General features: G+C 55.5%; 1 protein-coding gene across 1 annotated transcript in view; it reads left to right on the forward strand.

Annotated features, from left to right (window-relative positions):
* The window catches only part of RET (ret proto-oncogene), a 53,014-nt gene that overhangs the window by 3,043 nt on the left and 22,748 nt on the right, over positions 1-27,223 (forward strand). The window contains exons 2-5 of the mRNA XM_025396665.1: positions 20,162-20,425; positions 22,041-22,328; positions 24,631-24,872; positions 26,094-26,289. Coding sequence (XP_025252450.1) covers positions 20,162-20,425; positions 22,041-22,328; positions 24,631-24,872; positions 26,094-26,289 — 990 coding nt within the window. The remainder of the gene's footprint in view (positions 1-20,161; positions 20,426-22,040; positions 22,329-24,630; positions 24,873-26,093; positions 26,290-27,223) is intronic.

A 27,223-nucleotide genomic window follows, 5' to 3' on the forward strand; every position in this document is an offset into this window, starting at 1 on the left:
AGAATCACTTTAGGGACAGGTTGAGGAAATCGCTGTTTCCTTGGTGGTGTGAAGAAAATGGGATGCATTCACCTAGTGGGGAGCTAATAGCCTTTTAGCCAGGGGAGGAGAAAATCAATTAAAAATTATGATATCTGTTAAAATGGAACCTGAGGTGCCAAGGGGAAGGGAAGGCCCCAAAGTTGCCATCTCCCCTGAGACCTTCCCCCTCTGCAGCCTGGCCGAGGACCCTCTAGGTCCCCTCATCCTAACTGGATAAGGCTAATACCAACAGTAGCACCCCATGGGGGTTCACAGTGCACTGCCCCTGTGCTGTGCCCACTCACCTCATCTTTTCCAACAAGTCTGCAAGGGCCATGGCCTTGGCCCATTTCACAGGTGAGGAAACTGAGGTTCTCATAGCCTATGGACTCGAACTGGTGGAGAGGATGCAGGAGCTCCCCAACCCTGGCCCTCTGGCTTGCTCCAGCCCGTTCTCTGGGCCAGTGGTTTGGGTCCAGGGTGGGGCTAAGGAGGGCTTCCAGGGAGGTTGCCCTAAGCCTGCCTACCCACTGGTGAGTCCCCCCGCCTTGGGCTCCAGGTGCCCTCGGGACATCCCAACCCAGATCCCAGGGTGACGTGTGGCACCATGCACAGACACTGAGACACTCTCTGGGTCTCATCAGCTTTAGTTGATGTCTGGGAGTCCTATGGGTCTGGGGACGAGCACCAGGCATGGCTGTGCCAGCAGAAGAGCCGGCCGCATGTGCTCTGTGGATGGCAGGAAAGCATCTTGCTGCCAATGGCGATGCAGATGTTCAGCTGGGACACCAGGCTGTGGCCCTTGCGACCAACATATGCCTGAGGCACTGGCATCGGATGGAAGCTACTGTGCTGAGGACAAGGGTGTAGGGATGGGGGTTGGGCATCAGGGTCAGGGGTACAGCTGTGTTTCCTCATGCAGGACAGGGCCTTCCCCTTCGTCTTCCCCATCCTCCAGGACAGCCTGGGAGAAGAAAGCCAGGGAATAGGGGCAAAGCGGGGCACAGCCCCCAGGCTCCCTGCTCCCCTCCTCCCCGCCTGCAGAGGCACTTCCTTTCTACTTCAGGAGCCCCTCCCCCAGAAGTGGGCCCCACCGTCCCCTCTCCCTGCCTCAGAGGCTGCTCCCTGGTGCTGAGTTATGCTCCCTCCCCGTTCTCTGCTGTGCCCTCTATCTCCCCTCTCCTCTGCAATTATTTTTCAGCAGTGTGACTTAATAGTAACAATAATAGTACCGATAACAGTAGCAATATAGTAACAACAGCAGCTGGGAGCACTCCTGAGGGAGCCTTGGCTCCTGCCTTGCTGCTCTAGGGCTGGGGACTCTCCGGAGCTGTCTCGTGGCAGGAAGAGACCATAGTCAAGGAGACCCTGTGTAGTGACTTCCACATGTGTGTGTGGCGAGGAGCGGGGACTGGGCAGTGACCACCAGGCAGGGAGCGCACCTCGGTCATGGTCACAGAGAAGCTGATGGCACCGAGGCCGTCTCTCCCTGCCCATCTGCCTGCCAGAGCCTTCTTCCATGCTCCATGGGGTAGGGGAGCACCCCATGGCCCCTGGGAGGCTGCCAGTCAGTGGGACTATGAGGTCAAGCTGGGAGGTCCCTTGGGGTCCATAATCCAGGCACTGCACCCCTCGGGGCTGGGAGGGGAGAAGGCTCCAGGCCCACCAGAACCCACCTGGTTCCCCCACTAGAACAGCAGCCGGGGCTGGCTCAGGGATTGAGGCGGAGCCTTGGGAATTGATTCTTTGCTCCCTGAGGCAGGCTCTACCTCTCATAGGAGAACTTTGGAGGACAGGCCCTCTCCTGACCAAGGCTCTGGGACACTTGGCAGCCGCTGAGGTCCTGCCTTACCTCTCTGCTTCGTCCCGCCTTCCCTGAGCTCTGGGGCCAGGCCTGGGCATGGTTGAAGGTGTTGAGACAATGAGGCCTGGACCTCCATGGAGCTCTGGTCCCGCAGCTGAGTGATCATGGGGGCCTCAGGGACCCTGCTCCCCTCCATTCCCCAAGCCTAGAGGCCATGAAGCCCGTGGGTCCCTGAACTGTCCACCTGAGACCCCAGACAGAACAGGACTGGGCAAGAGCAGGCAGCGAGGTGTTCTTGTTCCCGCAGCTCCTCCTGGCTGGACTCCTGGCCTCTGGAAAGCCTGGGGCAGGGAGATGGTGCCAGCAGGACCTTAAGGACAGCAGTTCAGGTAGCACCTGGCCCTGGAGGGAGCAGGTGGCCAGCTCCGAGCAAACACCTCTGTTTGCTTTTGCCTCAAGGGTGGCTCCACAAAGTATAGCAGCCCAGGCACCACCACACAAAGGTCACCGCTGCACCTGGACAGGTGTGCACCCACCTGGTGGACCAGCGGGCATAGGCTTTCTTCCCTGATACTAGGGATACCTGGAGGGCCTGGTGCTGGGGCTCTGTGCTCAAGGGAGAGCCTGTGGCCCTACAACCCCAGGTCCTGGACCCCCTCCCAGATTCGGGTGCTGCAACTGTGCTTCCACTTCTGGCTCTTGCTCCTCTGTGCTGCTGCAGTCTGTGCCCTGCAGGAGCTAGGGTTCCAGGGAAGCACCTGAGGGGCAGTGTGGCCCCAGGGCAGGAGGACAGTGGCCACCAAGCTGTTTCCAGTTCCCTTGTGTGCCTGTGACTCCAGAGGATTCTCGCCCTTGTGTTCCTGAGAGGGAAAAAGGAGACATGTTATTTCCTAGAATTTAAGTAATGAGCGGGGAGATGCTGGGGTAGATGTGTGCTCTGGGTGCCAGGACGAGGGTGGGTGAGCTAGGGGTGCAGCATGAGCTGGTGCAGCTCCGGAGGGAGGGAGAGGGCTCACTGGGTTTCTTCCTCATACTACTTGCCAGTGCAACTGGCACAGACCCGGCAGCTGTTGCTGGGCTAGGGGCCAGGGGCTTCCTCCTGCTCTGCTCCCATTCCTGCTCCACCACCATTGCCTGTAGGGCATCTGCCACCCCCGGGAAGCCTAACACTTAGCCCAAGTGGGGCTCCAGGCCTGGCCCTCCTCACCCAGGAAAACAACAGGGCTCATAGGCGCTTGGTGACATGGGCACAATGCTCTGCCATCGTGAGGGGCCAGCCTGGCTGTGGGACCCAGCACTGGTGGGCAGCCTGCAGGTTGTCTCTGCAGGAGACTCCTCTGGCAGGTCACGTACAGGACGCCCCACAGCACCTTGAAAACTCATGACCCAGGAAAGTCTCAAATTGTCTTTACTTCCCTAGCCTCCCCACCACCTGTATCTGCAGGGGCAGGTGAAACTGTACTTGGTGACAGGAACGCCCCCAGTCTCAGGAGCTTAACACCATCTACTGTGTCCTGTTTGTGGCACAACCTGGCATGGCTCTTACCTGCTGGGTGGCCACACCTCCCAGCCCGTGTGCCCGGCTGTGTGCATAGGCAGGCACAGAGTTTCGAGGAGCCTGAGGCTTGAGGAGCTTTGAGGCCTGGGAGGGGGCCACCGCCACTTTCCCTGTCTTCCCTGGGATCCTGTCACATGGCCCTTCTGAACACCCCAGGAGGCTTCAAGTTCAGAGGACACAGGGATGCGGGCATGCAGGGGTGTGCCTGCACACACTTTTGCCTCGCGGCTCTCCAGCCCTTGTCCTGGTCCACATAGCAGGGGCTGGTGGCAGGCCCAGCAGCTGAGGGGGAGGGAGGGGAAAACAGGGTAGCAAATAATTATGGGTTACACTTTTTTAATTGTGAAATTTATATAGCATAAATTTAACCATTTATAAGTGAACCATTTGGTGGCATTTAGCACATTCACAGCATTGCACAGGCGTTGCCTTAGTTCCAAAACATTTGCATCACCCCAAAAGGAAACCCCATACCCATTAAACAGCTGCTTCCTGTCCCCGGGCAACCCCCAGCCTGTGTCCTGTCTCTGTGACTTGGCCTGTCCAGAAATATTTCTTCTGCATGGACTGTTGTCTGGCTTCCCTCAGCATACGGTCTTCAGGGTTCCTCTAGGCTGTGGCATGCGTCAGCCCCTTCCTGTCAGGGGTAAATAGTGTGCCGTCACCCATTCATCTGGGGATGGACACATGGGTGCTTTCCATCTTTTGGCAGTTACGAAAAATGCTGCCAGGGGCATTCCTGTTACAAATATCTGAGTTCCTGCTTTCAGTTCTTTTGCGTACATACCTGGACATGAAATCGCTAGGTAATTCTGTTTTAATTTTTTGAGGAGCCGCCAAACTGTTTTCCGCAGTGGTTGAATTGTGTTACATTCCCAAGGGTTACAATCTATCCACATCCTCACCACCACGTATAATTCTCTGTTGTTTTCTGGTTCATGTCTCACTCTGGCCGTGCAGCCAGTACACAGAGCTAGCTCATTGTGGCTTTGGTTTGCCTTTCCCCGGTGATGGCGTGCTGGGCATCTTTTCCTGTGCATGCTGGCCGGTTGCATGTCTCTTTGGAGAAGCATCTCTTCGAGCCCTCTGCCTGTTGTCTAACTGGGTGGCCGTCTTGCCGTACAACTGACTTTGCTGTCGCGTCTGCATCAAGAGCTGCAGAGAAGCAGCTTCATGCAGGGCTGTCACTGTCAGTGATTGAGCCCCAGGTCCCTTGTGAGGAGGATGTGGATTCGTCTGATTCCTCACATGGGCATTGAATCACCACTGCTCTTGGGGACCTTGAGAACATTCTCGGAAGACCCGGACTCTGAGGCCACATTGAGCACAAACATCTGGAATCCATGATGTCACTATTTGTGCATAAGAAGGGGCCTCCCAGGAACCACCCTGTGAAGGATGGAGGAGGGGGAAGGTGCAAGGAGCCAGCGGACCCCCACCCCACTGACGAGACAAGACTCAGCAACATGGGAACCCAGGGCCGCCCTCTCTCGCTCACCCTGAACCCTGACTCTAAAAATAACCAGGCTGATAATCGGATCTGCCGTAAGTTGATTATCGTCATTGCTGTGGTGTTATGTCATGCTGCCAGGGCCTGGGGCAGTTTTCTCGGGACAGTGGTGGATGCACCTAGGTAGCTCGGGAGGTCAGCATGGAGCCGGGGTCCCTGGCCCAAGGGTGGCAAGCAGCCTCTTTGGGCTCCTGCGAATCTGCTTGGTGGGGGTGAAACACTGGCATCCATAGACAGGCACTCTGTGCTCCCAAGGAGGAGTTCCTGTCCCCATTCGCAGCTAAGGACAGAGCTAGGGAGGTCAAGCGCCCAGCCCTGGCACACAGAGGGGAGGCACAGGGGGATGGACTGGGCCACTCTGCCCTGCCTTTCTGCTCCCTCCTGCTGCTGAACTCTCTTCTTTGGACTAGGCCTTTGTCTTCTTGCCTCATCGTCAGTGGCCAGGGAGGACACTTGCAGTCTTAATCCTGTTTTGGCCCCATATCCCTCACCCCTCAGGGGCTACCTCGGCCAGAGCCTGTCCCGATTTCCATCTCAGCCACCGTCCGCCCCTCGGCCCCTGGTCAGGAGCTCATTCTGTGAATACTCCTGCACAGACATCATGTGGACTCAAAGGGCATAAGGACCTCGGCTGAGAGGAGCTTACACATCAGTGCAAACCTCTCATTTTACACATGGAGAAACCGAGGCCCCGAGGGAGTATGAGTTATCACACATGGGGACAGTGTCAGGTGAAGACTTGGCACCACTCCCCTGGGCATCCCCTTCCCTGCATGGCACCCCCAGCCTTGGGTTTGGATTCCTCTTCACCCTTGATGTTGAGGTCTTTGCTCCCAGGACCTGGATAACAGCATCCAGATGCAGGTGGTGCCCCCTCATTGGGCTGCCTGGCCGTGACCTGGGGCATCAGGATTAGCAGCTTGTTTGGCCCCAGGTCTGTGCTGGGCTGAAACCTACTGTCTCAGAGGCTCGAGACTCTCTCCCCTGACTCTCCACCAGAGCAGACCCTCAAGCCTTTTTTGTATCCTCTCCCCAGGGAGAGCCCAGCTTCTGCTCTGCAGCCCAATGCAGAAGGGGAGGTAGCTCACAGTGCCCCGGCTTCTCTGCATGCCTGTCACTGAACAGACAAGCCCAGGCCAGACTGCAGCTTAATTCCTAACCTCTGTGTGGCCTCCAGCAGGGTACCTAAGCTAGCTCTGCCTCATTTTCCTCCTGTGTGAGATGGAGATCCTCATGGTTCCTACCTCTGACAGTTGTTTTGATGCAGTGGGCGACGCAGGTGAAGCGCCTGGAACAGACTTGCTTACAAGGAGCACACCATGGATTCCCACTTGTTAATGTTGAGCAGGGATGAGAAGGGGCTGGGGTAGGGCGAAAATGGGCAAGACCGTCTCAGCTTGAGGAACATGAGCTGACAGATTGACTTAAATTAGCACATGGACATGCTTTGAGTCACTGCCTTGCTGAGTGCATGGGGACAGTTGCCCAGGCCAGAGGCACCAGGGTCAAAGCCAGTGGTGATGCCCTGGCCCCGTTGCCCCAGGCCAGGGCCAGTGAACAATGTAATCAGCTGGGGCAGACTCTAGAGCCCTGCAGCCAAGGGGGCCAGTGACCCTTACACGGTCATCCATAGGCCACTTGGGTGGCCAGTCTTGTTACAGCCAGGCCTTGCCCTAGGAAAGAAATTAATTATAACCTAATTGGCAGTTTCCTTTGCATAGAAGCCGGAAGCAACTGCCAGTGAGGCTGGTGATTAACTCCGCAGCAGCTGGGAAATCGCATTTGGGCAGGAGCGCCCATCATCTTGGCCAGGCCGCTGCAGCTGGTCTGGGTGTGGAAGTGTGGGTGGTGGCCATTGTGCAGCTTAGGGCCTGGGCCCCTCAGAGCAGAAGGCTGGGTCTGTGTGCAGAAGGTAGCCCTGGGGTGCCAGATACCCCAGTGCCCAGTTGCGGACCTCCTTCTCCCAAACCTCAGCCATGCCTGGACCCCTTCCCCACTCACAGCAGAAGGCTGCATGGCTTTTAGGGGTGTCAGGAGGCTCATGCCCTGGTTGCAGTTCTACCATGGGTGTGCGGCAGGAATTCTGGGCCTCTGTTTTCTAGCATGGGATGAGGTGAGTGATATCTCTGTTCTACAGCAGGGGCTCAGACCGGGTGTGTGAGAAGAGCCGCAGTGAAGGAGGGCCATGCTCGTGCGTGCAGGGATCATGGTGCCTCCCAGGCCAGGGCCAGGCCCCATCTCTCCTCCTTCTCAGCTGCTCTTCCAGCTACCAGCCACCCTGCCTGGCTAGAGGTCCAAGAGGAGAGGTATCTGAGGAGATCCTGCACTCCGCACTGGGTCTCCTGCCCAGCATTTTGGAAGAATAAATTTTTAAGTCTGGTACTGAGGCTGCCCTGCCACGATGATAACTGGTGTCACCAGGACACCAGGAAAGTAGCTGCCCTTGGTGTTTATTGAGTGCCCAGTATGTGCACTGAGCTGCAGAGGCCAGTGTTTTCTTGATGGTTTTACAGAGAGATGCTTAAACCTAGCGTACGAAGAATGGGACAGGCTGTCAGATTTTTCTTGAAGGAGGTATTGGCTTGTTCGTGGGTACAATTGGGCCAAGGAACCAGGGGCTGATGCAGTGTGCTCCTGAAGAGGGGCTTCTATGGAATCCAGTTACCAGAGCCTGCCCCAGGCTTTTCCTTCATACCTGCTCTGTGCCGGGGATCAAGCAGGGTTATAAATACAATAGTGGGCAGGATGAGCCAGTGGTGGCCCTGTGGGTCTTCACAGCCCAGATTTCCTTCCACGGTTAGTGTAGGTTAAACCTGGCAAAGCTGCTTTCATTTGGAAGTCTCAGGATGCCAGCAAAGTGATGAGAGTGGTAGGGATAGAGGTGAGATAGGGGTGGTGCTGGTGATAGTGATGGTCATGATATTGGTGGTGGTGTTGGTTATGGTGGTATTGGTATTGGTGATGGTGATGGTGGAGGTAGTGATGATAGTGGTTGTGGTGGAGGTGATGATAATGTTGATGGTGGAAGTCATGATGGTGTGTGGTGGTGGTGGTGGTGGTGGTAGTGATGGTGAAGACGGTGGTGGTGGACATGATGGGGATATTGATGGTGGAGGTCATGATGGTGAAGGTGGTGATGGTGGTGGAGGCGATTGGTGGTGATGGTGCTGGTGGAGGCAATGGTGATGGTGGTGGTGGAGGTCATGATGGTGAAGGCGGGAATGGTGGTGGTGGAGGCAATGGTGGTGGTGATGGTGGTGGTAGAGGCAATGGTATTAGTGAAAGTGATGGTGATGGTGGTGTTGGAGGTCATGGTGGTGAAGGTGGGGATGTGGTGGTGGAGGCAATGGTAGTAGTGGAGGTGATGGTGCTGGTGGTAGTGGTAGAGACAGTGGTAGGGAAGGTGGAGGTAATGGTGGTGGTAGAGGTAATGGTGATGTTGATGGTTGTGATGCAGCCATCTTCTGTGAGCATTTGCTTGGTGCCAGCCACTGTTCTATGAACTTCACGTGCATTAATTCCTTCTAGCTCCCAACACCCCTGTGTGGTGGGAGCTCTGAGTCTCGGTGGGTACGGAGGGGAAACTGAGACACAAATATATGCCCCTTGCTCCAGGCTTGTTACCACTACAACACACACTTTCTCTCCATCACCCAGATGGAGTCCACAGCCTTGCCTGGAATCCACAAGCTTGTCCAACCCTCCTCTTCTTCCTAAGTTCATGCCCTCATGGTCCAGGGAGCTGGCCTTCTGTCTCCAAGCAGCATTCGCCTCCAGCTCTGTGCTGTTGCTGCTCATCTGAACTGCCTCCACCTCCTACTGCTTTTCCCCTCCTCTCACTCTGGCTCTGCCCCCAGCCCTCCCGTCCTGCTGGGCACTGGCTCCTGCTTGTGGCTGCAGCCCCAGGCAATCCCTTCCCTTTAGCCTCCACTTGCCTGTCTGTGGCTGTCCCTTGGTCAGGCATTTTTTCAGAACAGGCAGCGTGGGGTAGCCCCCTTGGCCCCTCAGCTGGGCTGGGCACTCTTCTCCACCCAGGGCTGGGCCCTTTAGACAGGTTGGGCAGTGTCAGCAGAAGGGTGTGATGACTTCGCCAGCCCGCTGACCTCAGGGAGGGTGCACATGGGTGCCCCAGTCAGGTGTCCCAGGGTCTCCAGCCTTAGGGTCTAACACATTCATCTCTCCAAAAGTAAGGATTCCTTGCCAGGGAAAGGGCTGACAAGCTGCCTATTTTCTTGGCCAGCAAGCATCCTCCCCATGAGCCCAGGACTGTGTGTGACCAGCAAGCCATTAGCATGTGCGTGTCCATCTGTCCTGCCTGGTTTGTGGGCTGCCAGGATAGCCGCTCCTTTTGCTGCTCAAGGAAGTACTCAGGACCCAGTTGCTGTCACCTCTCCCAAGGCATGCAGGCAGTGTGGGGAGTGCATGTCTGTTCTTTCTGTAGGACACACCTCAGGACCCCAGGGTTCATCGTCAAGAGGCATAACCGGGTGCTCCTGCTGTGTACCAGGGCCAACAGCATTGTGTCGGGGAGCCCGCCCCCACGTGCAAGGACACACCACACACTGAGAGGCATGGAGCATGTGTGGCCTGTCCCACCTGCTTGGCAACACCATAGGCCAGCCAGTGGGACCCTCCTCTGGCTCATAGGCAGGGCATCTGGAGGAAGCCATCCCAGCCAAGAGCAGGTTGAGTGTATGGGCACCGTCTGTCAGCCTCATACTCTTGTTATCATCAGACAAGAACCCTGAGAGTTAAGGGAGGCAAAGGCCAGCAGGGTCGGGACTTGGGGCAGAGATTGGGGCTGGGACAGGAGCTTGTTCAGGACAGTGGGCAGGACTCCCACAGGTGGAGAGGACAGGGACAGTCATGCACCTGGGAGCCCTGGGCCAGGCTGAGCAAGCGAGCGGACACCAGGGCCCAGAGTGAGGGGCTGGTGGCGGGGGCATGCAGGCAGCTGCACATCCCAGGCTCTGTGTATGAAGGGGAAACTGGACATGTGTGAGCAGGCCCAGGCCTGGCAAATGGCTCAGAGAGACACCTGTGAACAGCTGTGTGTGGTGGCTGCCCTGGGCAGGGTGAGGCTTAGAGGCCACTGAACCTCCTGAGTTAGAGGTGATGAGAGCCACCCCCAGATGCAGGGAAGACACAGGGAATTGAGGAAGAGAGCAGGACGCCAGGCAGGGTGCACTTAGTCGTCACTTGGAAACCAATGTCTGGTAGTGGCTGCCTGGGAGGCTCTTGAGTTGGCACCTGGGCTTGTGGGAGGAGGAGGCGTGGCAAAGGGAAGGGCTCTGCGACAGAAAGCAGCTGAGATTGGGCCGCCTCTGGGTGCTGCCTCCTCTGCTGAGGGCTCGGATGGGTCCCTGCCTTGCCCAGGGCTGCGTGCTCCATGCTAAACCTTGTCCTCCTGGGGGCTCAGGCACCACCAGGTGACTCTCAAGCCAGGGCCACATGCGTGCACCATGGACCCCTCCCACATTCAAAGGCAAAATTGTGTTCTGCAACTGTGTTGGTATAAGACAAACATAATCCAGGCCACTTTATTATTATTTATTCCTTATTGTTATATTTATTTCATCCTTTTGATTTTAAAATTAATTAAAACAAAAACATTTTTTGCGCACCCAGGCGCATGTAGCAGCAGTGCTGGTCAGGAGCAGAGGTTCCTCCTCTGCAGGCTCCTGGCCCCCTGGGACCCTGGCATCGAGGGCCGGCGCTAGTGGCCCAGCCCTTGTGAGCCCTCACACCTGCCTAGAGATGGGGCACTCCCTAGCCAGTCAGGGCACTCCCGTGCCTGGATGCCGTGCTCTTCTGAGTGGACAGCAGCTGAAGTGGGAACTGCAGCAGAAACTGGCCGTGCCCAGGTGTGTATCTGCCCCAGACAGGTGGCCAGGGCAGCAGGGCGATGCCAGATGGGGCCAAAAACTTCATGCTTCTGTTTGACCTTGGTTCTAGCTGAAGATTTAGCTGGGTACACATCTTTAAAACTATAAAAACCAAATGCACAGGCAGCCGAAAAAACGATGGATGAATTGGGCTACATCAAATGTAGAACTTCTGTGAACCAAGGCCATGATCAAAAGAGTGAAAATGCAGCCTATGGAACGGGAGAAAAACTTGTAATTCATAGATCTGGTCAGTGTTAATCCAGAATCTGTAGAAAACTCCTCACACTCAACAATAGCAACAAAAAAACCTGATTCCAAAATGAGCACAGGGGGCCAGGCGTGGTGGCTCACTCCTGTAATCCTGGAACTTTGGGAGGCTGAGGCAGGTAGATCACTTGAGGTCAGGAGTTCAAAAGCAGCCTGGCAAACATGGTGAAACCTTGTATCTACTAAAGTTACAAAAAAAAAAAAAATTAGCCAGGCGTGGTGGCAGGTGGCTGTAATCCCAGCTACTTGGGAGGCTGAGGCAGGAGAATCGCTTGAACTCAGGAGACAGAGATTGCAGTTAGCCGAGATTGTGCCACTGCACTCCAGCCTGGGTAACAGAGTGAGACTCCATCCAAAACAACAACAACAACAACAAAAATGAACACAGGGCTTAGATGGACATTTCTTCAAATAAGATTTACAGATGACAAAGAAGCACATGAAAAGATTCTCAGCATTGCCACTCATTAGAGAAATACAAACCAAAATCACAGTGTGATACCACCTCACACCCATTTGGATGTCTACTATCAAAAAAAGAAAAGAACCAGTGTTTGTGAGGACGTGGAGAAATTGAACTCTTGTGCACTGCCGGAAGGTAAATAGTGCAGCTGCTGTGGAGAACAGCAGGAAGGCTCCTCAAAGGTTAAACCTAGAGCCGACTTTGGCTCCAGCACCTCCACTCTGGATACATACAGGAAAGGAAGCAGGAAGCAGTCAGGATACATTTATATGTCCCCGTTTTTAGCAGCATTATTCATAGTAACCACAAAGTGGAAGTTACCCAAGTGTCCATTGACCAATGAATGGATAAGCAAAATATAATACAGACATACAATGGAATATTACTTGGCTCTAAAAAGGAGAAAAATCTTGCCACATCCTACAGCGTGGATGAACCTCGAGGGCATTATGTCACAAAAAGACAAGCACCGTATAATTCCACTTATATAAGGTCCCTACAGTTGTCAAATTCGTAGACAGTAGAATGGAGGGTTCCAGGAACTGGGAGCAGAGAGGAGGGGGAGTAATTGTCTCATGGGTACAGAATTTCAGTTTCACAGGATAAAAAGAGTGCTGTGGAAGGATGGCTTGCACAGTAGTGTGAACACACTTAATGCCATTGAATTGTACACTTAAAAATTGTAAGATGATAAAGTTCATGTATATTTTACCACAATTTAAAATAACTTTTTAAAACTAGAATCTCTCTTTATATACACCTCCAAATTTGTTATTTATGGTACAGCCTCCCTTGATCTGTGTTTTTTTTCCTAAAAGCAAAGTTAGATTATAGCCTCAGGCAAAAGCAGCCTCCAGCTGGGACAGAGCCCATCACCCAGGTCTATGCCGCGTGCTGCAGGTGGTCCTACCCGAGCGAGTCTGGAGAGCCGCTCCGGTGCCCAGGGCTCCTCAGGCACCTATAGATCATTTCCTGAGCTGAAAAGGAGTGATTTTGTTCTCAGCCTCAGGCTTTGTTTGCTCAGCACAGTGGCTGGCCCCACAAGGCTGCTGGTGTACTAGTGGGCACTGCACGTGTGCACAGGGTGCATCCACACAGCTCTGTCCTGCCACTGACAGCCTGCCCGTGGCTCCAGTGCCCGTGAGACCATGTCACAGTATCTCCCCGTCCCCTTACCCTCTTCCCGTCCCCGAATTCTGACCATTTCCCAAATGTGCCCAGTCCTTTCACACTCCTGTTTATGAAACCATTGTACTGGCTCGTTGATTCATTGATTCATTCATTGGTTCATCAGTTTATTCATTCAGCTCACAGAAAGTGAGTTGGCAGATGTGGCAGGAAGGTGGGCACCCTGTAAGAGTGAGGAGGAAGTGAGCTGGAGGGTAGAGGGGGCCCTGGGAGCCCTGATGAGGAGCTATGTTTTATTCTGCAAGCAGCGGACAGTTAACACAGGGCTCCACAGAGGGTGCCATGATTCAGTGGACCCTGGCTCCTCTGTGCGAAGTTGCCCGTGATGCCCAATGTGTAGTCCAGGGTTGGATGGGGGTGGCAGAAGGGACTCGGGAGGTGGGGTGAGGGGTGAAAGAGAAAGGACTCTGGGGACTAAGGTGTGTGACCTGAGCAGTGAGATGGGGCCATGCCGTGATGAGATGGGGAGGAGTTGGGGACAATTTGGGGTGAGGAGGGGCCAAACTGAGGCAAAGGAGTGGAGGGAGCAAGGCATGAAGATGCCCAGCCTGCTGATCAGCACGCCGCACACCAGCATAGAGACGGGATTAACAGCCCAGGGCCTGGATATGGCTGGTGAGTGAGCCGCTGCCACCATCTGGAGGACAGGGTGCAGAGGAGGAAACCAGCCTCATTAGCATCCCAGCGATGCTGGACAACACCAAAGACAGAGGAGGTCCTGGGAGCAGCTGGGAGAAAGTGGGTTACCCAGGAGGGGCCGGCTTGAGCATGGGCCCTCAGCAGCAGCAGTGAGGCTGAAAGACGGGAGCCAGACCTTATGTAGAGCGGAGGAAAATAGCTGTCCACATGGAATTCTCCACCCAGCAAAAATGGGCCTTCCATGAATGACGTCAAAAAATGAGGCAAGAGAAAGGACAGGCGTGGGCTCCTGCTGGTGGGGGTAGACTCAGTGGCAGATGGGGAGGTGGGAGGGCAGCATGTGGCCAGGCATCCAGTTCAGCAGGGCCACGGGCTCCTGAGTGTTTGTTCAGCATAAATGTTCTGTGAAATGTATTCGTTGTACATGTCAAATATTTGACTATAGTAAGAGAAAACATGAGTGGGAAGTGGGAGAGAAGCGGTGGGGGAGGTGGGGGGAGGTAACAGGTCACATCCTGAGAGTATAACAGTGCTCAGCATGGGGCTGGAGGGACCCCCATAGGGACAGCTGGCCTGGGGAGGCAGGGACCGCCTCTTTTCACCCCCAGCCCCCAGGGAGGAGCCCTGGGGCCTGTTTCCCATTCCCAGGAAGATGATTGCATTAGGAAATCGTCTCTTAAGGAGATTCTGCTGGGCCATAATAAAGCTGTCATCTGCATCGTCTGCCACCCATCAAGGGCAGGCGTGGGGCTGGTGTCACATGAGGGGTTCTGCAGGAAGGGCCTGCTGTACACACATGCCCTGTGCTGCTTCTAATTCATGCAGTTTTTGGATCCTATAGTTGTTGTTATTGTTTTCTTTTTCGGAAGTCCCAAATTTCAGCCCTTGTGCTGCCATCCTAGGGAAGTTTTTCATCGTCTGGAGCTCCATTTGTGTTTCTGTGGCAGGGTTACCATGCCATGGTGAGGGTGACCTCACAGTGCCCCATCAGAGCTGCTGGTCACCAGTGGGGGAGTGGGAGACCAAGGGCCACAGCCAGGAGCCTGTGGAGAGCTGGTGAGCCCCCGCCTCCACAGACAGGGCCAGGCCATGCTTAGTATGTGTGCACCTAGGGTGCAGGAAAATGTGTGTGCTTGTGTGTGAAAGTGGGTGGGCACCAGTATGAGCGAATGCATGTGCTTGTTAGAGCCAGATTGGCAGTGCGAGAATGTGTGAGCATATGGAAGAACAAGTGTGTAACTGTGTGCCCCCGTGGTGTGTAATGGTATGCATCCGAAAGAATGAGTGTGTGTGAGAGAAGGAATGCATGTGTGCAGTGTGTCCGCCCGAGTCTGACCAGGAGACAGCCCCACGTGGCCCCTGAGACAGGAGCAGTAACATGAGAGGCACTAAACTGTGATGAAAGAGGGACGAGTAGGGATGGGGAGAGCTCTGTGGGGCACCCTCGACTGCACGTGAGCACCAGGGAAGGAACCCCCTTCCCAGCTGGGGTCAGAGCCTGAGGGAGGAGCTGGATGCCCGACTGGGGCTGCTGTGCGGGCTCAGGTCTGGCAGGAACTATCCTCAGGGCATGGGAACTGAGGCTGAGGGCTGCAGGAAGCTGATGGCTAGGCTCAGGTGTGGGCTGCATCAGTGCCGAGGGATTGCATGCACTGGGGTGGAGCACACCCTGTCTCATAGGCTGCTGGGCAGCAGGACTCAGAAAAGGCAGGTATAACAGCCAGAGACAGGAGCAAGCCCTGGCCTGTCCCCAGCATCCCTCCAAAGCCCTCCACCAATAAAGCTTTGCCTTGTGCTGCCTGCAAAGTAGCCTGCTCCAGGCCCGCCTGGAGAACATGCACACCTGGACAGTGTATGGACTGACAAGGTGTGTGCATGCACACCTGTGGGACGAGGGGGCTTGGGACTGGTCCCCTCTGCATCCAAAGATGAATAAATTAAACAGCCCAGCCAAGTGTGGATCATTGGAAACAGTCTAGCACTTCACTCTGTCAAACACTAGGGCCGAGTCTTTCCAGCTGAGGTGGGCAGGGTTGGAGCAGATGGGGTCTTGGGTGGGCGTGCCTCCATCTCTTTTCCTGTCTCCTGCATGCCCTGTGCATGCACACATATACACACACTCATGACACACACTACACAGGCCTTGAAGGTTCCTGAGGTCTCTCTGAATGTGAGCAGCAACTAGGGTCTTTGGCAGGTGTGCTGTGAGCAAGCAGGACCTTCGCTCACCCCATCCTGCATGGTGCCAGGGTACAGCCAGCCTGAGGAACCAGAACCACGGTGGGGGAGTCATTGAGGGTTGATGTGGGAATCCTGTTGGTTTCTCAGACAAGCAACACTGCCATTTGCACCGTCGGTGGGTGTGGTGTGTGCCAGGCCACTGCTGTGCTGCAGAAGTACAGGGTGGGCCCAGCCCTGGCAACCAAAGCTGTCCAGGCAGACACCTGTGTGCTAGGTGTGGGGGAGGATTCTGTTACCACGTGGCATTTGGGCCCTGAAGGCATGGGGTGGGAAAAGCTTTGCAAGTCCTGCTGGTGACCTTCCCATGGTGCCAGGAGTGGCTCTCACCAGAGGTGGGTCTCAACCCACAGGCCAATCAGCCCTTCTCGGCAGAAAGGTGGCAGCAGGATGGGAAGCCAGCCAGCAGGGCCCTGGGCCTCCTGGCAGGTTCAGCACCTGCTGGAGCCTGACTTCCACCATCCCTTTCTCAGCTGTTATTCTAACCCCCAAGACACAAAGCCTCACAGCGTGTCCAGCTGTTTAACTTGGTCAGGCTTCTCGCCACCCAGCCTCACTGTTCTTATCTGTGAAATGGGCAGTGAAGGGATCTGTACCCAGTGGCTGAGTCTGCAATGAGAGGCTCATGATGATACAACCCTGGGCAGAGGTGCACACCTGCCTGCACCTGCACTGGCTGTTCCTCCTCTCTTTAGCATGCCTTCCCCACTTCGAAGCTGGGGAAACTGAGGCCCAGAGGAGGCCAGTGTTCTGCAGAGTCTACACAGCCCGGTGGTGCCTGATGCCAGCAGCTCTTCCCCGGCTCTCCCCCGTGGCTGACCCACCACAATTGGCTGCATCGTTTGTGGGCCCCTTGTTCTAGAATTACGAAGAATTTCAAGACTGTAGCAAAGAGCATTAAACCAAGCATGAGACCTCTGAGCACAGCCCACTGGGACTGCCCAGGCTGCACTCCGCTGAGGCCGGCCCTGCACCCACCTCCTTCATTCTCCCACCTTGGATCATGTGTTTTTCCATCTAGAAGTGTTTGTGACAAGCAGGAACATTAAGACAGCTGTGCCCAGCTGCAGAGACCACCTGGGAGGCGAGGCATTTTAAGTGCATTTAAGTCTGTTTCTGCTCGCAATCATTGCCTGACCCACAAATCCCTTTTGGCAGCAGGGAGACCAATTGGGATTGGGCCCCCCACGATCCTGTAGGGGTGGGCTCTGCCAGATGGGAGCAGAAAGGCCGGTTCTCCCCTGCACATGTGGTCTTGTGGTGGGGGCTTTGGAAAGCCCAGACCTGTCTTATGTCTAGTCCCTGGACCACTGAAGGTGCTTGCATATCATGGAGGCCCCAGAGGAGCACCTGCAGGATTCCCAGACTGGAACTGCTCCTGCGGCAGGTGGCGTGTCAGGGCCCCGCCCACTCTTCTGCAGCCTGGGCATCACCAGAGCCACCCCAAGGCCGCCCAAGGGCAAATGGTTCTTATTGGGAAGACCAGGACCAGAGGTGTGTGTCCCAGAGAAAACTAGACCACCTGAGCTCAGTCAGGTCCCTAGCATCCCCTCTGGGGAAAGACCACGGACCCCGCCGCCTGCGTGGATAGCCCAGACATACAACACCACATGGAATTGGGAGGGAGCTCATCAGGGGCCAGGGCATCTGGACCCTCCTCACCCTGTGAGGCCACTGTGAGTTACAATCTCTCACCCTCTTTGTCACCAGAAATGCAGCACCCCCTCCCACCCCGAGGGCACTGTCATGGGAGCAATGTTCCTGATGTGCAGTGAGCACTTCAAGAGAACCCTTCTCCTGTTCTGTTTTCCCACTGTGGGACTCCAGACGTCTCACCTGTTCTCTTCCAGGGTCCACTTGGCATTTGATTGTTTCCCAAACCCAGATGTGTCCCGGAGGAGCCCGGTGGCCACCGGGGGCATTCTCAACTGCTGCTGCAGGCCCCGCCCTCCAGACCCCTCAGTGACCTGAAGCAGCAACTGTCTGGGTGGGAGCAAACTGATAGAAAAGAGAGATCGATTACATACAATTGCAGTGTTCCTAATGTCTGCTTTGGATGTTGGTATTGTTTGGGCATTCTAGAGTCTATTTGCAGATTCTTAATGGATTTTAAGCATTTTTTGCCGATTTATCCATCTTTTAAAAAATTCATACTACTTTTTATTGTGGAAAAATATACACAAAAATAAGATTTACAATGTAGCTATTTTTAAGTATACATTTCAGGGACATCACCACCGTCCCTGAACTTTTCATCGTCCCAAACTTAATCTCTGCCTCTATCAAACAGTAAGTCCCCATCCTGTCTCCCCCAAGCCCTAGCAATCGCCATCCTATGTTCTGTGTCTGTGAATTTGACTACTCTAGGGATCTTACATAAGTGGAATCATGCAGTGTTCATCCTTTTGCAATGGGCTTATTTCACTTAGCATAATGTGCTCAAGGGTTATCAATGTTAATAGCCTGTGTCAGGATTTCCCTCCTTTTTTTTTTTTTTTCCTGAGACAGGTCTTGCTCTGTTGTCCAGGCTGGAGTGCAATGGCACAATCTCGGCTCACTGCAACCTCCGCCTTGCAGATTCAAGCCATTCCCCTGGCTTAGCCTCTCAAGTAGCTGAGATTATAGATGCCCGCCATCACGCCTAGCTAATTTTTGTATTTTTAGTAGAGACGGGGGTTTCACCATGTTGACCAGGCTGGTCTTGAACTCCCGACCTCAACTGATCCACCCACCTCAGCCTCCCAAAGTATTAGGACTACAGGCGTGAGCCACTGCGCCCAGCCAGATTTGCCTACTTTCTAAGACTGAATATTCCATTGTATGTGTAGACCATGTTTTGTTCATCCATTCATCCATCGATGGCCACTGGGGTTGCTTCCACCTTTTGTCTATCTTGAATAGTGCTGTTGTGAACATGGGTGTGTAAATATCTCTTTGAGACCTGGCTTTCAATTCTTTTGCATATGTACCCAGAAGTGGGATTTCTGGATCATATGGTAATTCAATTTTTAAGTTTTTGGGAACTACCTTCTTGCTTTTAATGACATAACTGTATATTATTTTCTACTCTCACCAACAATGTACATGAGTTCTAAAAACTATTTTAAAAGCTTTCTACTGTGGGGAATGTTGGCCACACACAGTCAGCAGTGTAGTGCACTGCACTCCTGCTTGGGCTCACCCGGCCACAGCCGAGGCCAGCATCCTGCCTTCTCCGAGGAAGCTACACCTCTGTCCACAGCGCCCTCAGTGATTCGTTCGTTTTTCAGTTATTTAGGTAAAAATTATATAGATAGGCCAGGCGCAGTGGCTCACACCTGTAATCCCAGCACTTTGGGAGGCCAAAGTGGGTGGATCACCTGAGGTCGAGAGTTCGAGACCAGCCTGACCAACATGGAGAAACCCCATCTCTACTAAGAAAATACAAAATTAGCCAGACATGGTGGTGCATGCCTGTAATCCCAGCTACTCGGGAGGCTGAGGCAAGAGAATCGCTTGAACCTGGGAGGTGGAGGTTGTGATGAGCCAAGATCGCGCCATTGCATTCCAGCCTGGGCAACAAGAGGAAAACTCCGTATCAAAAATAAATAAATAAATAAATATTAAAAATTACATAGATAAGATGCCAGCCTGGGCAATAAGAGCAAAACTCCATATCAAAAATAAATAAATAAATTATACATAGATAAGATGCACGGACCTTAGCTGTACAATGCAGACAAACGAATATACCCGCGTGATCTGCACCCCTCTCAGGATGTAGGACCTTCTCCAGAAAGTGCCCTGTGGCCCTTCCCAATCTGTCCACCTCCCCCACACCCCTGCCTGCCACAGGCAGCCAGTCTGATCCATTGCCTAATATCCATCCAGAATCGTGCCATGTGTGCTCTCCTCTGCCTGGCTTCCTCACCTTAGCATAGTGTGTGTGTGTGTGTGTGTGTGTGACCCATCCAGGTGTTCGTGTGTATCCATAGTTCATCCTTTTTCATTGCTGGGCAGGATTCTGTGGCGTGGCTGGACCATGGTCTGCCTGTCCATCCACCTGCTGAAGGGCCTCTAGGCTCTTGGCTTCTATGAATCATCCTTCCAGTTCCAACTATGGCATTTGATAGACATATGTTTTCATTTTTCTTGGATGAATGGAGTGGAATTGCAGGGTCATATGGTAGGCGTATGTTTAGATAAAGACTTACGACTTTCCTATAAAGTGCTTTCTTCATTTGTTGGCAACTGTTGCCTGCCCTGCGTGGCTGGCAGTGTCACCTGCCCTTGAACACTCTGGCTCTGGGTGATCTGTTGAGAAGTCTGTATGGTTCGGTTGCCCTTCCGGCTTGGATGATTGAGAATAGGCTTGTCATTGAGGATACTGCCTCCCCTGTTTCCTTCTCTTTTTCTATTTTAAAGCAGTTTTTTTCTAGCCCGTATGTAACTATACAAATAATTGAGTGTTCATGTTATCAGGAACAGAGATGAAAAACTCCTGCTAAGATCAGAATTTTAAGTTAATGATTGTGTGTGTGTGTGTGTGTGTCCTTGAAGAAGCCTTATCCTCACCATCCCTCACTCACTTCCCTACTTCCCACAGTGGCATTGGGCCTCTACTTCTCAAGGGATGCTTACTGGGAGAAGCTGTATGTGGACCAGCCGGCTGGCACGCCCTTGCTGTATGTTCACGCCCTGCGGGACGCCCCTGAGGAGGTGCCCAGCTTCCGCCTGGGCCAGCACCTCTACGGCACGTACCGCACACGGCTGCATGAGAACAACTGGATCTGCATCCAGGAGGACACCGGCCTCCTCTACCTTAATCGGAGCCTGGACCGCAGCTCCTGGGAGAAGCTCAGTGGCCGCAGTAAGGGAGCCGCCCCAACACCCACCCCTGTGCCCCACCCCACCCCTTCCTCAAGCCGCCCTCATCACAGCCACTGGCACTGAGGCTCGGGGTGGCTTCCCCACCACCCCTGCTGTGGAAAGCGTCAGGGGTTAGGTGAGGCTGGCCTGCCTCTGTGTCCAGCCTGGAGAGAAGCCAGGACAAGCTTCAGGGCTGCCTGAGGCTGTAGGAGTTTGGAGAGACACGGGAATCATCTGGGTACACTCTTCTGCCAGACCGGAATCCCTCTTCCAGTGGGGCTAAAAAGGATTAGGAGATTTCGAGAGAGGGAGTGAGTGGGACTGGAAAAATCCCAAGGTTTTGATTTAGCAAATGACCTGCAACTCTCTGGAGAAGCCTGACTTCTTATCGGCAGCTGGCTGCCCTTGTACCTGGCAGGGACTTGGGCCTGTCCCAGGTGTCCAGGGAGGAAAGAGGAGCAGTCAGAGCCGGAGTCACGGCCACATGTGACATTGGTAATGGGAGGGGTGTGGGGGGGAAGCAGAGCCCCTGTGACAGGGAACAGTCACCTGGTAGTTCCCATCCCCAGCACCCTTCCAGGGCCACGACTCTCACAGCCCTCACAACTACCCTGAGCCCTGTCTGCTGGGGAGAGGCAAGCCTCGGGCTGTGAATGCAGAGCAGGCATCCCTGCCCTACCCAGGCAGAGTGACTGATCTGTCTTCCAGGGACAACCAGGGTGCAGGGGAGGGAGGGGGCTTGGGTGGGCAGCTCCCTCCAGCGCAGCCCAGGCAGTTCCTGGAGGAGGCATCTGAGATAGGTCGTGGTTCCATGCACTTAGTTGCTGCCCTCTTCATCCTGCTCCCCCAGGGTGGAGCTTGAGGAACGGGAGTCCCTGGGAGGGGGCCAGCATGGAATTTGCCCTGGGCCTGCGTTTCCTAGGAGGCCTAAGCCCTCCAAGGTGGGGAAAGGCTTCATGCACAGCCAGTTCCTGTTAAGGAAGAAACCACAGGGTAATTTAACAGGGAAAGTTTGTGTAAAGAATTAACTACAACAGGGGATTGGAGCAATGAGGCACAGGCTACAGGCTAGCAAAAAGTAAAGAGAATGCCAGAGTATATGGGAAGAGCAGCTCTGAGGAGCAGCCGCCCACCTAGGGCTGAGATGGAGGCTGGGAAAGCCCTCGCAGCCCAGCTGAAATGGCTGTGACACATGGGTGATGGAACTTGCCGGAAATGCCCCCCTCTAGGCATTGGGGAAGTATGTCTGTGGCCACTCCAAACCTCCTGGGGAGGATGTGGAGGGGGGGGCACTGGTCACCCCTTACTGGAGAAGTTGCCAGCGTCAGAGTTGGGGAGCCTTAGACCCAGTGCTCAGCGCACCTCCCTGAGGAAGGGGCCTCTAAGCTGAAAACTGAATGATGAGAGCTAGGCCTGTGGGGCACTGGTACTCTGGGCTGCAGGGCCGTGCAGCAGAGGTAAGGAGGTGGCAGGCAGAGCTGGAACACCAGGCTGAGCTTTGTGGACCTTGGTGGGGACCAGGGTTTACACCAGCCCTGGCGCTCCTGCCTCCTCCCCATTCCCAACTGCCTGGCAGGTGTGGCCGACGCCCTCACAGACCTGACTTCTCTCTGCAGACCGCGGCTTCCCCCTGCTCACCGTCTACCTCAAGGTCTTCCTGTCACCCACATCCCTTCGTGAGGGCGAGTGCCAGTGGCCAGGCTGTGCCCGCGTGTACTTCTCCTTCTTCAACACCTCCTTTCCAGCTTGCACCTCCCTCAAGCCCCGGGAGCTCTGCTTCCCAGAGACAAGGCCCTCCTTCCGCATTCGGGAGAACCGACCCCCAGGCACCTTCCACCAGTTCCGCCTGCTGCCTGTGCAGTTCTTGTGCCCCAACATCAGCGTGGCCTACAGGCTCCTGGAGGGTGAGTGCCGACCTTGTGGGGCCACCCCACAGTGCCTGCTACTGCTGGGCTTGCTCTGCGAGCCCTTGACACAGGCCATCTGGTTTATTCTTCACCTCCATGCCATCAGTTCATTCAACATTCCAGAAGTACCTCTTGCATGCCTGCCAGGGGCCAGGTACTGTTCTAGGAGCTAACGATATAACAAAGAACACAACAGGTTGGAATCTTGCCTGCCTGCAGCTTTCATTCTTGTGGGGCAGACAGAGCGTCTGAGCATGCCAAGGAAATCGGGTGGCTTCTGGAAGGAGCTAGCTTCCAGAAACTAGGAAACTGGGAAGAGGGAAACGCTGAGGAGGAGGGGAACAGAGGAGGAGACCTCCATTCCTCCATCGTAAATTGGGTGGTTGTGGTGGGGGCTAGCAGAGCAAAGGTGGGAGGGTACCGGGTAGGCAGGCCCAGCCCCTTGGAGGGCAGTACAGTGTGACCCTCGTGTGCCTGGAGTGCACTGAGCTACAGGGAAGAGCTGAGGCTGATAGGGCGGAATAGTTATGGGGCAGGGGGCAGGTCTGGGAGCGCTTTCAGGGCTTTCTCCAGAGGAACATGGGGAGCTATGGAAGACTTTGGAGGGACGGAGTGCTGGCAGGACCTGTCTTAGTTTTAAAAGGATTAGCCAGACTGCCGTGTTAGGAATGGTTTGGGGTGGGAAGATTCAGGGGTGAAGCTGGGTGACAATCAGAAGGCTACAGGAGAAACCTCTGAACAGGAGGATGTGGGCTGTGATGCCGGGATGCGGGTGTAAGCTGAGGCATGGCAAGAAGCAGGCAGCTGCCACCAGTCAGGGGGTGGGATGAGCTGGATCCCAGCGGAGAGGGGAGAAGGCAGCTGACCCAGTGCAGGGAGGCCCCATTTGACCATCTGAAAGTCAGGAAGTGGGGCTCAACCAGGTCACAGGCTGCACCCCTGGTAAGTGTGTCCTCCATTCACACTAACTTTATCACACAAACATGGCAAGAATAGTAAAAATCTCAGTAAAGGAAGAAAAGCCATCACTCATGCTTCCCCAGATTCCTTTCATTCCCTGGGGCAGGGATAGATGTCTTTGAACCAGATTGTTGATGAAGCACTTGGTTTTTTGCATGCCGCCCTTTTCCACTAAAAATTATGTCATTAAATTTAGTTTAGTAGTGTTCTTTTTGTTATCACACTTGACAGAGGAAAGCATTATATGATAAGCATTTCCCACATGTGTAATTCATGCGCAAGGCATGGTTCTGCCTGGGAGGCTTGTGGAGTTGCCCCCTCCTCCTTGGGGTTGGCTGTGGAGTCTTCAGCGGTGACCTTCCGCCTTCAGCATGCCCCCTTTTCTGGATTATTTCTGGAGGACAGATCAAGGGCAGGCTCACTGAAGAGTGTGTTGTGGTTCCTGGCCCTGCTTCAGGGGCGATGTTGAGCGCGAGCTGCCGTGCAGGGCACGGAGCATGCGCTTTTGCCTCAACATCCGGCCTTCAGAGGATGATCAGCCTGGCGACGCACTGGACAAGGAGTTGTAGAGTGGCGATGCACACTAGGCGGTCAGAAATCATTATGCGTTAATGTCACATCATACCCCAGATGTCCACCGTGTTTGTTTTCAAGTGGTAGAATCGTGGCTTTATTTCTCACGTTCTCTAAAATGAACATATACATAATTTAAAAAAAAAAAAAAACTAACATTTTTTAAAAAGCAGCCAAGGTCACCAATATGGTGAAACCCCGTCTCTACTAAAAATACAAAAATTAGCCGGGCGTGGTGGCGGGCGCCTGTAGTCCCAGCTACTCGGGAGGCTGAGGCAGGAGAATCGCCTGAACCCGGGAGGCAGAGGTTGCAGTGAGCCGAGATGGCGCCACTGCACTCCCGCCTGGGCAACAGAACGAGACTCCGTCAGAAAACAAAAACAAAAACAGCAGCCAAGGCCAGTAGCTGGCTCTCTAGGGCTGCAGTGCAGCTTGATCTGACCCGGAGCCACCCTTCCCCACACAAGGTCACTTCCGATCGAGGCCGGGTGGACGGAGGGGTGTCCCAGTCCCTACCGGTTGCTCAGGGTGCTGGTCCCCGCTCTTCCCCACCAGCATGAGTGAGGACGCAGCTGCAGCAGGACGTAAGCGCAAACTCGTGTTCGGAGCGCTGCGCTCACCTGTGGAGCGGAGGAGGGGAGGCCTGGGTCCTCGGCTGGCGTGCGGTGTGCGCCCCGCTCTGACCGCAGAGCCCCCTTCCCGAGAAAGGCGGCTGGCCCGGTCCCGGCTGGCGATCACGCGGGGCCCCTGTCTGCTTGGTGCGCAGGTGAGGGTCTGCCCTTCCGCTGCGCCCCGGACAGCCTGGAGGTGAGCACGCGCTGGGCCCTGGACCGCGAGCAGCGGGAGAAGTACGAGCTGGTGGCCGTGTGCACCGTGCACGCCGGCGCGCGCGAGGAGGTGGTAATGGTGCCCTTCCCGGTGACCGTGTACGACGAGGACGACTCGGCGCCCACATTCCCCGCGGGCGTCGACACCGCCAGCGCCGTGGTGGAGTTCAAGCGGAAGGAGGTGCTTGTTCGCGCGTGCTGTGGTCTACCCAGTGTCTGTCTCCCGCCGCAGTTCGTTTCTCTGTCGGTTTAGTGTCCGTGTAGCCACCCAATCATGTGGCCGACCATTCACGCGTTCATTTGTCCTTCGTCTCCGTCGGCCCCCTCTGTCCTAGGGGGAGGAGAAGGGGGAGTCGTGTCAGCACCCAGCGGGGCCTTGCCTTGGGAGCGTGGGAACCCTGGGTGCCCAGTCTGGGACTGACCAGGATGAGGCCCGAGGGCTCGCGTCTGGGGCACACTTGTGCCGCTGCAGGCGGGCGCGGCGCGCTGCCCGGGCGGGGAGCATCTGCCGGGAGGGCACTCCCTCCCACCAGCAGTCAGCCCCCAACGGGAGGGCCATTGAGTGACCAGGAGCGGTGCCGGGGATTGGAAAGGGACAGGAAGGCGGATCGCCGCCGGCCCGGCCCGGCCCCGCCCCGCCCCTCTCCGGTTCGCGCTGATGGAGCGCCACCGCCACCTGCTGAGCCTCAGGCCTTGCTGCAACCGGCCCACTCCGCCGGGGCCGTGGGAGAGTGGGCGTGGGGACTGAGGTAGTGCGTTACCTTGTGCCGCTTCTCTGGGCACACCACGTGCAGGTTTGGCAGGGAAAGGAGGTCTGACCGAAAGTACACCTTGTGCGTAAAGGCTGTGTGGGCCTCCCTGGGCCGCCTAGGGGTGACAGCAGAGGCCTGGTGCGCAGAGCCATCCCAGGTGCCCCGCGGCTTTCCTCACAACCCCCTCCGGCCTGGGGGAGGAGGATGCTTCGAGCAGAGCGCTTTGATGTACACCTGGCCTCGGATCTCGGCTCTGCCATCTGTTCCTGAGTGACCTTGACCTGACCTTCACCCTGTAGGGCCCAGCTTCCTCAGGGGAGAGTGGAGGTGCTCATTCTGCTCTCTAGGGACCTTGATGGGACCTGCCAGCAGGGTGCCTGGGCATCAGCTGTAATTCTCCCTATAAGAGGTCTACATTGCACCTGTTACACAGAGGGTCAGTGGCTCAAGGAAGGTGACTGGGCCAGGCTGGCCAGTGACCCCATGGGAACTTGAATCTAGGTCAGACAGTCCCCATACCTGGCTCTGACAATGCACACCTGGTCCACCTGTGGGCTGCGTGGGACGTGCAGCATCCTGAGGTCTCTGGTTTTGGGGGGTCTGAGGGGCCACTTTCACCTGCACTGACCAACGCCCTCTGCATCCTGCAGGACACTGTAGTGGCCACTCTGCGTGTCTTCGATGCAGACGTGGTACCTGCGTCAGGGGAGCTGGTGAGGCGGTACACAAGCATGCTGCTCCCCGGGGACACCTGGACCCAGCAGACCTTCCGGGTGGAGCACTGGCCCAACGAGACCTCAGTCCAGGCCAACGGCAGCTTCGTGCGGGCGACCGTACATGACTATAGTAAGAGGGGCTGGTGGCATGGCCTGGCTGGGCCCCCAGGAAATGAGGTGCTCGTTCTTCATGGGCAGGCAGCACCCCACACACATGCACACCTGGCATGGCCCTCTGTGGCCCAAGCCACTTCCCCTCCACCCTCTTCGAAGCACTTCCTGTGTCTCTGCCAGGCCTGCCCTCCAGCCACCAGCAGGGCTTTCACCATGGGTCCTCTCTCCCTGAGCTGCACCATGGCCGACCCTGGCAGGGCCCTACCACACCCCCATGCTAACCTCGCCAGGGCTCACCACTGATTGCAAACATACATGTCACCTGAGGCTTTCCTCCCGCCCCTGGCACTCCATCATTGCCCCTAAGGTATCTCAAATGCTTAGGGATTATTGCTCCAGCCTTATCAGCTCTCTGCTAAACAGTCTGGTGTACAGAAGCAGCCCCGAGCCAGGTCAGGGCTTCTGAGCCCATTGTCCTGCCTGACTCCTGACATGTGCCACCATGCTCACCTGCTTGCAGGGCACCTTTCAACTGAGGCCTTGCTTCCTGCCTCCCTCCCCCACCTCCTGCTGATTTCTCCTGGGATCGCCTTCCAAATAAACCACCTGCATTTGGGGTCTGTGTCTGGGGGAACCCCGGGCCATGGGTCCTTCGCCCCTTTCTGCCTGGCCTGGTCCTGTTCATTCCTCAGTCCTCCCCACCTCACCAAGCCTATGGAGGCCCCACCTGTCAGAAGGGAGACAGCCTCCTTGCCCTGGCACTGAATACCCTGTCTGCCAGAGTGCCCCTCCCATCATTGTTTCCACCGCATGAGAACTAGAGCGGCAGCACGCGGCAGGTACACGGACGGCATGACTTCCAAGGCTTGGCCTGCAGGGTCATTGGGTCTGCTGGAGGCTCCTGCAGTGGAGGGGAGTTCTGCCATGCTCTGGGGGAGCTGTTTGGAGGG

Source organism: Theropithecus gelada, chromosome 9, assembly GCF_003255815.1.
Source record: "Theropithecus gelada isolate Dixy chromosome 9, Tgel_1.0, whole genome shotgun sequence".
In the NCBI taxonomy this organism is placed as follows: Eukaryota; Metazoa; Chordata; class Mammalia; order Primates; family Cercopithecidae; genus Theropithecus; species Theropithecus gelada.